The following is a 12,460-nucleotide window of genomic DNA, read 5'->3' on the forward strand; positions in this document are numbered from 1 at the left end:
GCGTGCGTGTGCGTGCGTGCAAATACTTATAAATTTATACTCATTCATTCACCTAAAACCTTATAAATATCCCATTACCCTTCGCCTTAACCAGGTACTTCAGAATCTTGCCAGAGTCGTGAGATTTAAATGGTCAGGAGACCAGAGAAAAGGTCAGAAAAAAAAAGAAATAAAGAGAAAAGAAAGGTAAATCAAAGTGACATCCAGCACCGACCAAACACTTCCTGCCTTCCCCATGATTACAAAATCAAAGTCTTACGCCAACCCCGGAAGCCTCTAAATTCCAGCAAATTTAGCGAGATCTCAAGAGCCCAGAGGAAAAACTAAAGAGAGGAAGGAGGGAAGGATCGATAAGGCAGAGTGAGATCAATAGAAGCCAGTACATCCAATCCATCAAAGTGAAGTCCAGCACCAACAAGACCCCTCCTGCGTGGTTACAAAACCGGAGTCTTATGCCAACCCCAGAAACCTCATACTTCTAATAAATTAAGATCTCAAGTGACCAGAGGAAAAACTAAAGAGAGGAAGGAGGGAAGGATAGATAAAGCAAAGTGAGAACCACAGACACCAGCACCAACTGATTCAAGGGGCTGTGGGAGGGAGAGGGTACTTCTGTTGAGTTTCAGTAGATGCTGGTGCGACGGATCTGGCATGCATAAGGACCACCACCAAAGAAAGAAGCCGTCAACCGCGGTCCAGCAAAGCGAGCACCCCCCCCCCCCCCCCCCCCCCGGAATCCCCAGGCCGCGGCAGCACCAAGGCCACCCCCAAGCCACCCGAGCGGACACCGGTCGGCGAGCCGACCCAGACACCCGGAACACCCCCGCCCCAGCCCCGGCCCACACCCCCGAGCCCAAGGCCGCAGAACGAGGCCCAGCGGGCCCCCACAGCGCCCCACCGGTCCCCAGCCCCCATCCCCCCACGACCCCCCCGCACCCCACCCAAACCCGCCATCCACCACGACCCAGGCCCCACCACCCCCGACCCCCAAACCCCCGAACACACCCCGACCCCCAGCACCCAACCCCCCACCCACCCATACCTCCACCCCCCCCCAAACAAGCCGCCCCCCCCCGACGGCCGCCACCCCCCCCCCGCGAACCCGGCCCCCCGCGAGAACCCCCCACCCCCCCCCGGAAACCGGCACCGGGCAGCAGCGCAGAGAGGGAAGATGTGCCCACCCCACCTCCAGCCGCGCGAGATTTGCACAGCGGCGGGAGGGGGGAAGCAGAGGAGGAAGCACCAGGGGAGAAGGCGGAACACCAGAACACCGAGCCCGGTGGGGAGAGGCCCCGGTCGTCACGCCAGAGTACAAGTGACACCTAACCCTGTTACTGAGTCCGCCAGCTCGCCGACTGGCGAGCTCTACCCTTACACCGTGAATGTGGCCCCACCCAGTGTATATACAAGTGTGTGCGTGTGGTGCATTAAAATTGGGAGCAGGTGAGTCGGAGCAGAGGGAAAAAATTTCCCCTATTCCGACCCACCCGTATCCCCCCCCAAAAAATGAATATGTATATGTGTGGTGCATTAAAAAAGGGAATGGAGGGACAAAGTGGTGGGGCAGGGACACAAATGGGGGGGACCACAGCGCTGCCAGGCACTGCAGTCCATCCCCTCTGATGGCTCCCCGCCCCAACTCACCCCTCCCCTTGGACGTGAGGTGCATTAAAATTGGAGGGGAGTTGAAGGGTGAAGACGGTGTTTCCACCCTTCCCCACCCCACCAAGAAATGTGTTGTGTGCCCTATGTGTATATTTACAAAGTGTATAGTGCAAGCTAGTGAAGTGAGTAAGAGGAGCGACCAGCGGGGCCTCACCCAACCCGGCGGGTGTAGGTGGCACGCCCGCCCCCCAGCACCCCCACCCCCTGCCGCCCCCCACCTCATCCACCCGGCACCACAATGGGCGGACAGCCAGCGCAGCAGGGCTACCGGACAGCCCACCGGCCACCGGAGCCCGCCCGGGGCGCCAGGAGTTATACCGGAGTGGGGCAGGCCCCAAACCCTCGCCCGGCCCCCGGAGCCCGACGCCCGGGCCGGGGAGGGAGCCCCAGGCCCAGGGAGAGGGAGGGGGAGGGGCCGCAGGGCAGACAGGGAAGGGGGGGGGGGGCGGGGGAAGCGGGGAGAAGACGACAAGAAGGCGAAAGGGCGGCTGCAGGGCAGGAGGCGGGGGGGGAGAGGAGGAGGGAGGGCGACAAGGGAAAAGGGACCGGGAGGCAGAGGAGGATGGGCGGGAGGAGGCGAGGAGGGAGAGGCGACGGGGGGGAGGAAGGGGGAGGGGAGAGGGAACCACGGGGCACACCGGAGGCCCACCCACCCCGAACCGCGCCGCCGGGCACGGAGCAGCGGACCGCGCCGGGACGGCACCGCCCCGGGCACCAGGGGAAGCACCCCAACACCGCACCCCACAGGGGGCCCAGGGAGCGGCCAAGACGCAACCGCCACCGAGCAGACAACGGGGGGGGGGGGGGGGGGGGGGGGGGGGGGGCAGAACCACCCCCGCCCGACCACAGGGGACGGCGTCAAGAAAATTGACTAATTAGCATGCAGTAACACCAAGTGTTGATGCTTAGTGCCCACTAGAAATAGATCTTAAGGAGTTATTGAGTATAGTGTCGTATAGTGTGGTATGCTCGAGCCCACTAGCAGCAACTAGGTTCCTGACTATATAAAAATAAAAACAATCAGATGCAAAATACCAAATACAGGAGCAGCGAAAACAGAAGTTGTAACGATGTGGTGGCTCTCGTTAACAGGCAGAATCTTGGCAGGATTAAGTTGCCAAATTGAGATTAAAATATTCTATGTACATAGACCATATTTGTTTAAATCTTGATACTTGATTTTTATTTAAGGCAGAGATTTTTTCCATTGAGATATAATTTATTAGTAAGTTTAACCAGTGGTCGATATTTAGAGATTGTTTATTTTTCCAATTGACAAGGATTATTTTTTTAGCAATAGTAAGGGCTATAAATATAGATTGAGATTGTTTACATGGTAGCTCAGTTATTGTTAAGTCACCTAGTAAACACAGTCTTGGAGATAAAGGAAGCCTACAGTTTAATATATCAGCGAGCTTTTCCAAGATTTTAGTCCAGAAATGCAGCACTGGAGTACATGACCATAAAGCATGAAGATAAGTATCGGCAGTGTTTTGTGAGCACTGGAGACAAATGTCGGAGTCAGAGAGTCCCATTTTTTTCATCATATATTGTGTAATATATGTTCTATGAAGTATCTTATATTGGATAAGTTGCAAATTTGTCTGTTTGGTCATTTTAAATACATTTTCACAGATTTGGGTCCAAAAGTCTGGTTCCGGAACTATAGACAAGTCTTTTTCCCATTTTAAAGTCGGTAAATACGTTTTATTTGTGTATAAAAATAACTTATATATTTTTGATATTTTCTTTATTGTTGTTGGAGAAAGCTTTATAATATCTTTAGCTAAGACAGGCAGTTGGAGCGTATCCTGAAGTGTTGGGATTTGTTTCTTAACCATATTTTTAACTTGCAGATAATGTAAGAAATTTCCCTTTTTTATTTCATATTTCTGGACCAAGTTTGTATACGATATAAACTTATTATCTGAGAAAAGATGATGAAGGTGTGTAATTCCTTTCTGCTCCCATAGGCTTAAATGGAACGACTGATTATTAAGTTGAAAGTCGGGGTTATGCCAAATGGGAGAGAGCCCACAGGGCGCCAATTGGGAGTTTGTAATTTCTAATGCCTTCCACCAGGCAGTCAGGGTGGCGGCTATCATTGGGTTTTTAAAACAATTATGTCGTCTTATTGATTTTGTAATAAAGAGTAAATCTGACAGTCTAAGATTATTACAATCCTTCTGCTCCAATTCCAACCAACAGTTAGTATCTCTGTTGGGTTGTGTCCATAGCACAAGATATTGTAGTTGATTAGCTAGATAATAGTACATAAAGTTTGGTGCCTCTAAACCTCCTTTAGATTTACTTTCCTGAAGAGTAGATAGACTAATTTTGGCTTTTTTTTTATTCCAATAGAATTTTATGATAGCAGAGTCCAGCGATTGGAACCAGTTAGACGTAGGTTTAAATGGAATCATTGAAAATAAATAATTAATCTTTGGTAAAACTTTCATTTTTATAGTAGCTATCCGTCCTATTAAAGAGATAGGAAGATTATTCCAGCGCTCCAGGTCACTACGGATACTATCCAATAATGGTGAAAAATTTAAAGAAGTTAATTCAGTTAACTTAGGTGAAATTTTAACACCTAAGTATTTTAAATTACCTGTAGGAAAGGAGTAGTGTGGATCCTGACTTGTAGGATTCCATGAATTTTCTGTAATAGGTAATAATGTTGATTTTGTCCAGTTAATAGAGTAATCTGATAAGTGAGAGAATTTAGTTATTAATTTAAATGCTTCCCCTAGCGAGATAGCAGGTTCTTCTAAATAGAGTAATATATCATCGGCATATAGATTAATTTTATGTTCTATTGTCCCGGAGTGGATTCCTTGGATCCGTCTATCCTGACGTATAACTAATGCAAGCGGCTCAATAAATATAGCAAATAATAAAGGAGAAATTGGGCACCCTTGTCTTGTTCCCCTTTGTAAAGTAAAACTCTGTGATGTAATCCCATTAGTAGTAACTGTAGCTTTAGGAGAATCATATAATATTGAGACCCATTGAATGAATGACTCCCCGAAGCCGAATTTATTTAAGACAGCAAAGAGGAAGGACCAGTTAACTTTATCGAATGCTTTTTCTGCATCCAGCGAAATAACAACTGCCTTTTTATCATACCGCTGTGACATACTAATCAAGTTAAAGAGTCTCCTAATATTATTAGTAGAATGACGACCTTTAATAAAACCTGTTTGATCACTATGAATAATTGTCGAGATTACCGTCTCTAATCGAGATGCCAAGGCCTTAGCGATAATTTTAATATCGGTATTAATTAGTGATATCGGTCGGTAACTTGACGGGAGGGTAGGGTCTTTTTCTGGCTTTAATAAAAGTTTAATTGCTGCTATATTCATATCTTGACGTATATCACCTTTACTTTTAATTTCAGTTACTACTCTTAGAAATAATGGAGCAAACATTAACCAGAAATGTTTAAAAAATATAGCCGGAAAGCCGTCTGGACCAGGTGCTCTGCCATTAGGCATACTGTCTAAAGCACGATACAACTCATCTATAGTAAGCGGGGTATCGAGAATATCTTTATGTTCAATAGATAACTGAGGTATATTTAAGCTGTTTAGGAATTCCTCAATATATTCAGGGTTAGGTCTATTAATTTCTGTGTATAGATTTCGATAATAGTTATAAAAAATATGGTTAATTTCTTCTGGTGATTGTGTGCATTCACCATTTATATCTTTAATAGCCGTTATAAGAGATTTTTCCCGATTCCGTTGAAGTTGATTTGCCAGGAATTTACCTGATTTATTATTATGTTCAAAATTATTATATCTCAACTGTTGTATTATAAACTCTGTCTTTTTAGATAACATGTTATCTAACTGTATTTTTATATTCTGTAGTTCTATCCATATTTGATTATTTGGGTTTAATACATATTCATCCGTTAGTTGTTTAATTTTATCTTCCAGGTATTTTTCTAATTTTTGATCCTGTTTCTTTTTATAAGTTGAATATGATATAATTTTCCCTCTAATTACCGCTTTCCCTGCTTCCCAGAGAAGAGATGGAGATATATTTGGAGAGTCATTTATTTCCAAAAAATCTGCCCACTCCCTTCTAATAATTTTATCAAACTCTACGTCTTTCAGTAATGAGATGTTAAAACGCCATATCGGGGGAGGTTTAAAGGTAGAGTCAATTTGTAGAGTGAGGGAGACTGGTGCATGATCACTTATAATTATAGAATGTATTTTTATAGCAGTTTTATCAACAATAGAATTATTTGTAAGGAAAAAATCAATTCTTGAGAATGATCGGTGCACAGCAGAGAAGAAAGTAAATTCCTTCTTAGTTGGGTTTTGAAGTCTCCAGCCATCGCTGAGGCCAAAGTCCTCCATATATTCATCTATTACTTTAGCGGATCGTAATCGCCTTGTATATATCGTATTATTAGAACGATCTATTAACGGGTTCAAGACCGTGTTAAAATCACCTCCAATAATAATAGTAGAATTTGTTGCTAAATCGAGTAACCGAGAGAAAAATTCATGGAAAAAATCAGGGTCATCATTATTTGGGGCATATAAATTACCAATTGTATATACTTTATTAAATATAGTTACCTGGATAATAATATATCGGCCCTCTAAATCTGTTACTATATTATTTAGAGTAAAGAATAAATTCTTATGTATAAGTATAGAGACACCTCTTTGTCTACTATTATAGGAGGCAGAGTAAACTTGACTAAAATTTTTATCTATAAATAATTTTTCTTCTGATTTTTGTAAGTGGGTTTCTTGTAGGAGACAAATATCTGCCTTAAATTTTGAGAGATGGTCTAAAATTTTTATTCTTTTTGCCTGGGAGCGAGCGCCACACACATTCCAGGAGACCAGAACTAATTTCTGCATACAAGCAATATAGACTCAGTCTTATGTATACATCTATATAAGCTGCTTATTAATATTAACATATTGTAGGATAGCAAAAGAGTAATTAGGCAATTTATATAATTTATATAAAGAGAGAGATAGCAAGTAGATAAGTATAATAGTGAAGAAACGTGGGGGGAAGTGAGTGTGAAGGAAATCTGTGGGGGATTCAACATAACAATACACCAGTAAATGGTGACCTAAGCGAGATTATTATTATTATTATTAATTTATTTTTTTTAAGAATATATTTCTATATTATTATTATTATTATTATTATTATTATTATTACTATATAGCCTATGCATAATATAAATTCATATTCTATTTCGTAACCCATTATCCATACATATACATACATATACATATACATATATATACATATATACACATATACATACACATACATATACCTACGTCAAATAATCACACAATGCTCGGCTCTACCAATTGTCAGTTAGAACAGCCAAGGGGTCGAGGTTGGGTTTCGGAATAGCTGGCCGTCGATATATAATTTATCAACGACCATCGAAGTCCGTTTACCCTCCTGTCTATTTTGTTTCATGATAGGAAACAGTACTTTTCGCCGCTCGTTTATCTCTCTTGGGAATTGATCATTCATCCCGAAAGATGTCCCTTTGAGCTCCCGTCCTTTACTTTTTACCAATTCTTTATGTTTAAAATGTTCGAACTTAGCAATAATAGGACGGGGCTTATTGCCCTTACGAGCTCCGAGCCGGTGTACACGGTGAAAAGAGATATTATTTACCGTCTCCTGTGGGATCTTTAGCGATGATGTCATGAATTTTTTTATCTCACCCTCTGGATTATCTGGAGAATTTTCGGATATACCTGAGAATATTAGATTTTCCCGCATACTACGGGATTGAACATCTAAGACCGTTTCCTTTAGCATTTTATTTTCCTTTTTAATCGTCTCCAACTCGGCTGTGACAGCGACGAGAGAGGAGCGTAGCTCGGAGTTATCGCATTGGAGATCGCTTACCTGTTGGCTAACGAATTCCAAACTTGCCTTTAATTCTTTGACGTCCTCGCGGATAAGACAGAGGACGTCAAGTTTTTTATTTATGGAATCCAGCATACTCACCGATACGTCGGCGGTTGCTAAATCGTCCGTGTCTGTTGACGAGTCATTTTTCCTCTTTTTTTTCGAAGGATTATCCCGACTAGCCGCCGGCTCATCCATCGCGCAGCTATAAAAATGATCGTCAATAAAACGTTCGAGGTCGTCCACACTGGATAATATTTCCGATCTTTCTTAGAAAAGAAAAAAATCGAATTTATCTAATCATTAAATTCGGGTTTAATTAGAAATATAAAGCTAATTCTATTTTAGCAACAGAGCGCCGCCATGTTAGATTTTCCCAGTCTCGCTACCGGTCACGCGATAGTCACAGCATCTCGCGATGGGAATTGTAGTTCCTCTCACCGAGAGCGTCCTCACAGTTCATGTTAACGATGAGCAATCCTGCAATCATGCCTGATTAACTGAGCAACTCTGCTTATCATTCTGCGAAGGAAGGCAGGACGCACGAGCATGCCTGGGTTTCACATTCAGTTAGCTAAATTTTAGGTCATAGACAATGACGATCAGGGGGCCGTTCCTCCCAATCACGCCCCTCCAGGTCTCACTGTCATTGCCCACGTGACCGTTGAAGTCCCCCAGCAGGACGAGGGAGTCCCCAGGGGGAGCGCTCTCCAGCACCACCTCCAAGGACTCCAAAAAGGGTGGGTACTCTGAACTTCTGTTTGGTGCATATGCACAAACAACAGTCAGGACCCGTCCCCCCCACCCGAAGGCGGAGGGATGCAACCCTCTCGCCTACCGGGGTGATCCCCAATGTACAGGCGCCGAGCCGGGGGGGCAATAACTATGCCCACACCTGCTCTGCGCCTCTCACCGTGGACAACTCCAGAGTGGAAGAGAGTCCAAACCCTCTCGAGAGGACTGGTACCAGAGCCAAAGCTGCGTGTGGAGGCGAGTCCGACTATGTCTAGTTGGTACTTCTCGGCCTCACACACCAGCTCGGGCTCCTTCCCTGCAAGAGAGGTGACATTCCATGTCCCAAGAGCCAGCTTCTGTAGCTGGGGATCAGTCCTCCAAGGTCCCCCGCCCTTGGCTGCCACCCAGCCTGCTCTGCACCCGACCCCTTTGGCCCCTCCCACCGGTGGTGAGCCCACGTTGCCTCTTCGAGGTGTGCCCCATGAAGAAAGAATGATCTAATAAAATACAAATGTGATGCAACTAGTGACTCACATGGCTGAATCAGCATCGGTTTGAGATGAAGGACTGTCCATCTCGGAGACAGACAGTTTGTTGTTCATATTGACAACTGAAGGCTTTTGGGAGATAGTATCTGGGTTGGCAGGCGTTATATGCATCTTCCGGAATGGGGTTAGGCTGTAGATGGGATGCAGCACCTGAAGGGGAGACACCGATAACTTTTTAGCCAACTCCACCTCCGATTGAAGCTCTTCATCCAGTAGCTGACTCAATACAACACTGGAAGGTAATGACTTCTTTTCTGGACCTGAAATGAGAAGGACATGGGGAAAAGATGTCAAATGTAAGATTGTAATGCTCAAAACTTTTAAAGGTGCAATGTGCAGTTCAAAAACGTAATCTTAAAGCTTTTTCTACATCATGCATGCGCCACCAATGCCTAAATGAGTACAAAGTACCCTGATTTTTTTTACTCCAACTGTGCCTATCAGCTTGTATCTTCTCTTCAGTGTGCAGTGTTTGGGGCAAACACCAGTTTCTTGGGTGGAGAGGTGGAGTGGCGCCATGCTTAACGCAGAGGCTGCAGCTTTGCTTTAGGGAGAAAAAAAAAAAAAGAAAAAGGAAAAAAAAAAAAAAAGGTACAATGATCCTTTAATGATACTCCTGTGGAATAAAAACCTATGTCCATTTGTCATTATGTTATTCGTATTCTTTATTATTCTAGTGGAAATGCTGAAAGTTGTTTCTAACGTTTATTATTATTATTATTATTATTAATATTATTATTGTACTTATTGTAATTTGTGGATGTTGTTTCTAACCTTTATTATTATTATACTTATTAGGGGCCGAGCAGCGACCGCAAAATGAGCAATATTTTATCGGGTATTGTGCTATTTTTTACAAAAGTGACTCAATAGCGCCCCCTAGAAATTTTTAACGAAGCAGCCCCGGTTGTACATTTAAGCAAGATCTACGAAAACTTTTAGGTGTATGATGGAGCCCAAGACCTACAAAAAAAAAAAGAAAAAAAAAAAAAGAAAAAAAAAATAAGTCTCTTGGACCAATATGCTAAAATGAACAGGAAGTGAGTTACGAATTTTTCAATGTCCCATTTTTGCAGATTTTCGCATATTTACAGGGGGCATACTTTTGCCCACTTCTCCTACACGTTTCATCTAATTTGCTTCAAATTTGACCAGGACCATGTCAAGACCTGAGCCAACGACAGGTGAAAAAATCTTGACTTTTCAAAATACTATATGGAAAAAAAAAAGAAAAAAAAAAAAAAACTAGAGCTGCGAGCAGCGATAAAGGGCCCTCGCAGCCCGGGCCACATTGGGGTATTTGCACGTTGGGGTACTGGCAAATTGGAAGCAGAATTTCTTAGAAATTGGCATGGTAAACCATTATGTGGATTTTTTTTTTCCAGGTGTGATGAGTGTGTCAAGCTCAATGGGTTTTGGTGATTGTTAAGATCTGCAAAAATCAGCGTATTTTTTATTTATTTTTTTTAGGCAATGAGTTGCCCTAATTAGTATTTTTTGCAAAAGTACAAATACACATCATCGCTCATACTCATTGCACAATGTTGCTTTTATTGTCCATAGAGGCGATCAAAAAAAATGAAACTAAATAAAAAAGTACATATGTTTGGATCGGTCTGATGCCAGTGAACATATTGAGTGGTGGAAAGTCAAAGAATATTCATAAATGACTTAGTTATCACACTTACAATGAGTTTACAATTTTTGTAAAAATACCGTAAGTGAGGCATTTATTATTATTTTTTGCCTCAAGGACTAGGTGGCGCTGTATTTATAACTGAATTTTGTCATAGATACACTTTCAGGCCTTGACTATAAATATACATTTCAAGTATGGGATTTTTTTGGAGCATGTACCGGGGAGTTATTAAGCATATCCTTCATTCACAATGTTGCTTTCAATGTCCATAGAGGCTATCAAAAATTAATAAAACTAAATAACAAAAATATGTATGTTTGGTTAGGTCTGATGCCAGTGAACATTTTGAGTGGTGGAAAGTAAAAGAATATTCATAAATGACTTAGTTACACTTACAATGAGTTTACAATTTTTGTAAAAATACCGTAGGTGGGGTATTTTTTATTTTTTTTTACAAGGGCTAGGTCATAGTCATAGAGATACCTTTAGGCCTCGATTATAAACATACATGTCAAGTTTGGGATTTTTTGAAATTTGAAAGGCAATTTTTGATGCCCCACCCCCGTCATATAGTAAAACCTCCGCTGACGAACGCTTAAGCTCACGAACTTTTCGCCTCAAGAACATCAAATTCGCGAGTATATAGTCTCTGCTGACGAACTAGTTTTCGGCGGGCAAACAAACCACGCGGTCGAACAGCGCCACGGTGGCGGCCACGAGAAGTTGATGCACGCTCATGGCGTCCCAGTTCGTCACCCCCTTTCTTTGAGTGCGGACGTGGTTTGTGGTTGATAGACATTTTGGACCATATTGAGTGTACTTTTGCTATTATGGGACCGTAAAAGACCCCACCACAGGCTAGTGTTAAGCCTAATGCTGCGTTCTCACCAAAAGCGAGGGACGGCGATTCGGCGGCGCGTTTGCATTGTAGTCAATGGAGTTCGCGCCACTAAAAAAAGCAAAAGTGCTATCACGTACCTCAAAAAAGGAGAAAATAGTGCCACGGGTGTTTAGTCCCAGGAAAGAAGTGAAAGTAGTTGTAAAAGTAGTAGAAAGTAGTTGAAAGTAGCTCACTTTTTGTTGACTCGCTAAAGTGCTCCACTTCCTTGTTCACCAAGGGACACGCCTCCTCCGCTTCGGTGAGCACGAAAGCGCGAATGAGCGGCAACCGTTCCATAAACACTCTACGCAGTGAAATGCTCGCGAATGAAGTAAGTCTACCATTGCTACCATCCTTAAGAACTACCATCACAAAGGTAAATAAAACGACTTTATTATACAGTACAGTTTATTTCTTTAATTAAAATATATGGCGTTAGATTTGTGCCACAATTCCGCAAGCGTAATGGGAAGTACCGTGTGCAAAAGGCGTGTTTCGTGCGTACCAAAAATGTGTTTCGTACGTACAAAATGTGTTTCGTGCGTACCAAAAATGTGTTTCGTACGTACAAAATGTGTTTCGTGCGTACAAACAGTCCTCGCGCACGCTTGCTACGTCTCTCCTCAACATGTACAAAACTTCGATTTACGCTTGCGATGTAAGGGTCGAGGCGTAATATTTGTGCCACAATTCTTAACCAATCAGGAGTCGGACAGGAGAGAAAATCCTGATTGGCTGTTTAATATCCAATCAGGCAGAACTTTGACAACGTGTCGTCACGCCGCGTTGCATCATGGGCGCTTCGAATTTTCTTTTTTTTTGTTTTGTTTACTAGCACTCGGTGCTTTCCTGTTTGTATTTTATCAGCATTTCTGCTGACTTTTATTTACTTAACAAAAGTTTTGTTATATTACGGGGTGAAGCAGCTCCCAACTGCTTTCCTGCTTAGCGGAAGACAAGTTTTAGCCCTCATGGGACCGTTGGATGACCGTTGGGGGGACGCTAACTTCCGAATCGAAGACTACTTTCAACATTTTCATTACGGTAAGTAGCATAAAAGTATCATCTTTT

The 12,460-nt window shown here is 43.1% G+C and overlaps 1 protein-coding gene across 3 annotated transcripts in view; it reads right to left on the reverse strand.

Moving 5' to 3' along the window:
* The window catches only part of orc1 (origin recognition complex, subunit 1), a 141,492-nt gene that overhangs the window by 73,399 nt on the left and 55,633 nt on the right, over nucleotides 1–12,460 (reverse strand). For all 3 annotated transcript variants that reach the window (XM_077534645.1, XM_077534646.1, XM_077534644.1), the window contains exon 5: nucleotides 8,857–9,130. In XM_077534645.1, coding sequence (XP_077390771.1) covers nucleotides 8,857–9,130 — 274 coding nt within the window. The remainder of the gene's footprint in view (nucleotides 1–8,856; nucleotides 9,131–12,460) is intronic.

Source organism: Festucalex cinctus, chromosome 10 (assembly GCF_051991245.1).
Source record: "Festucalex cinctus isolate MCC-2025b chromosome 10, RoL_Fcin_1.0, whole genome shotgun sequence".
NCBI lineage: Eukaryota > Metazoa > Chordata > Actinopteri > Syngnathiformes > Syngnathidae > Festucalex > Festucalex cinctus.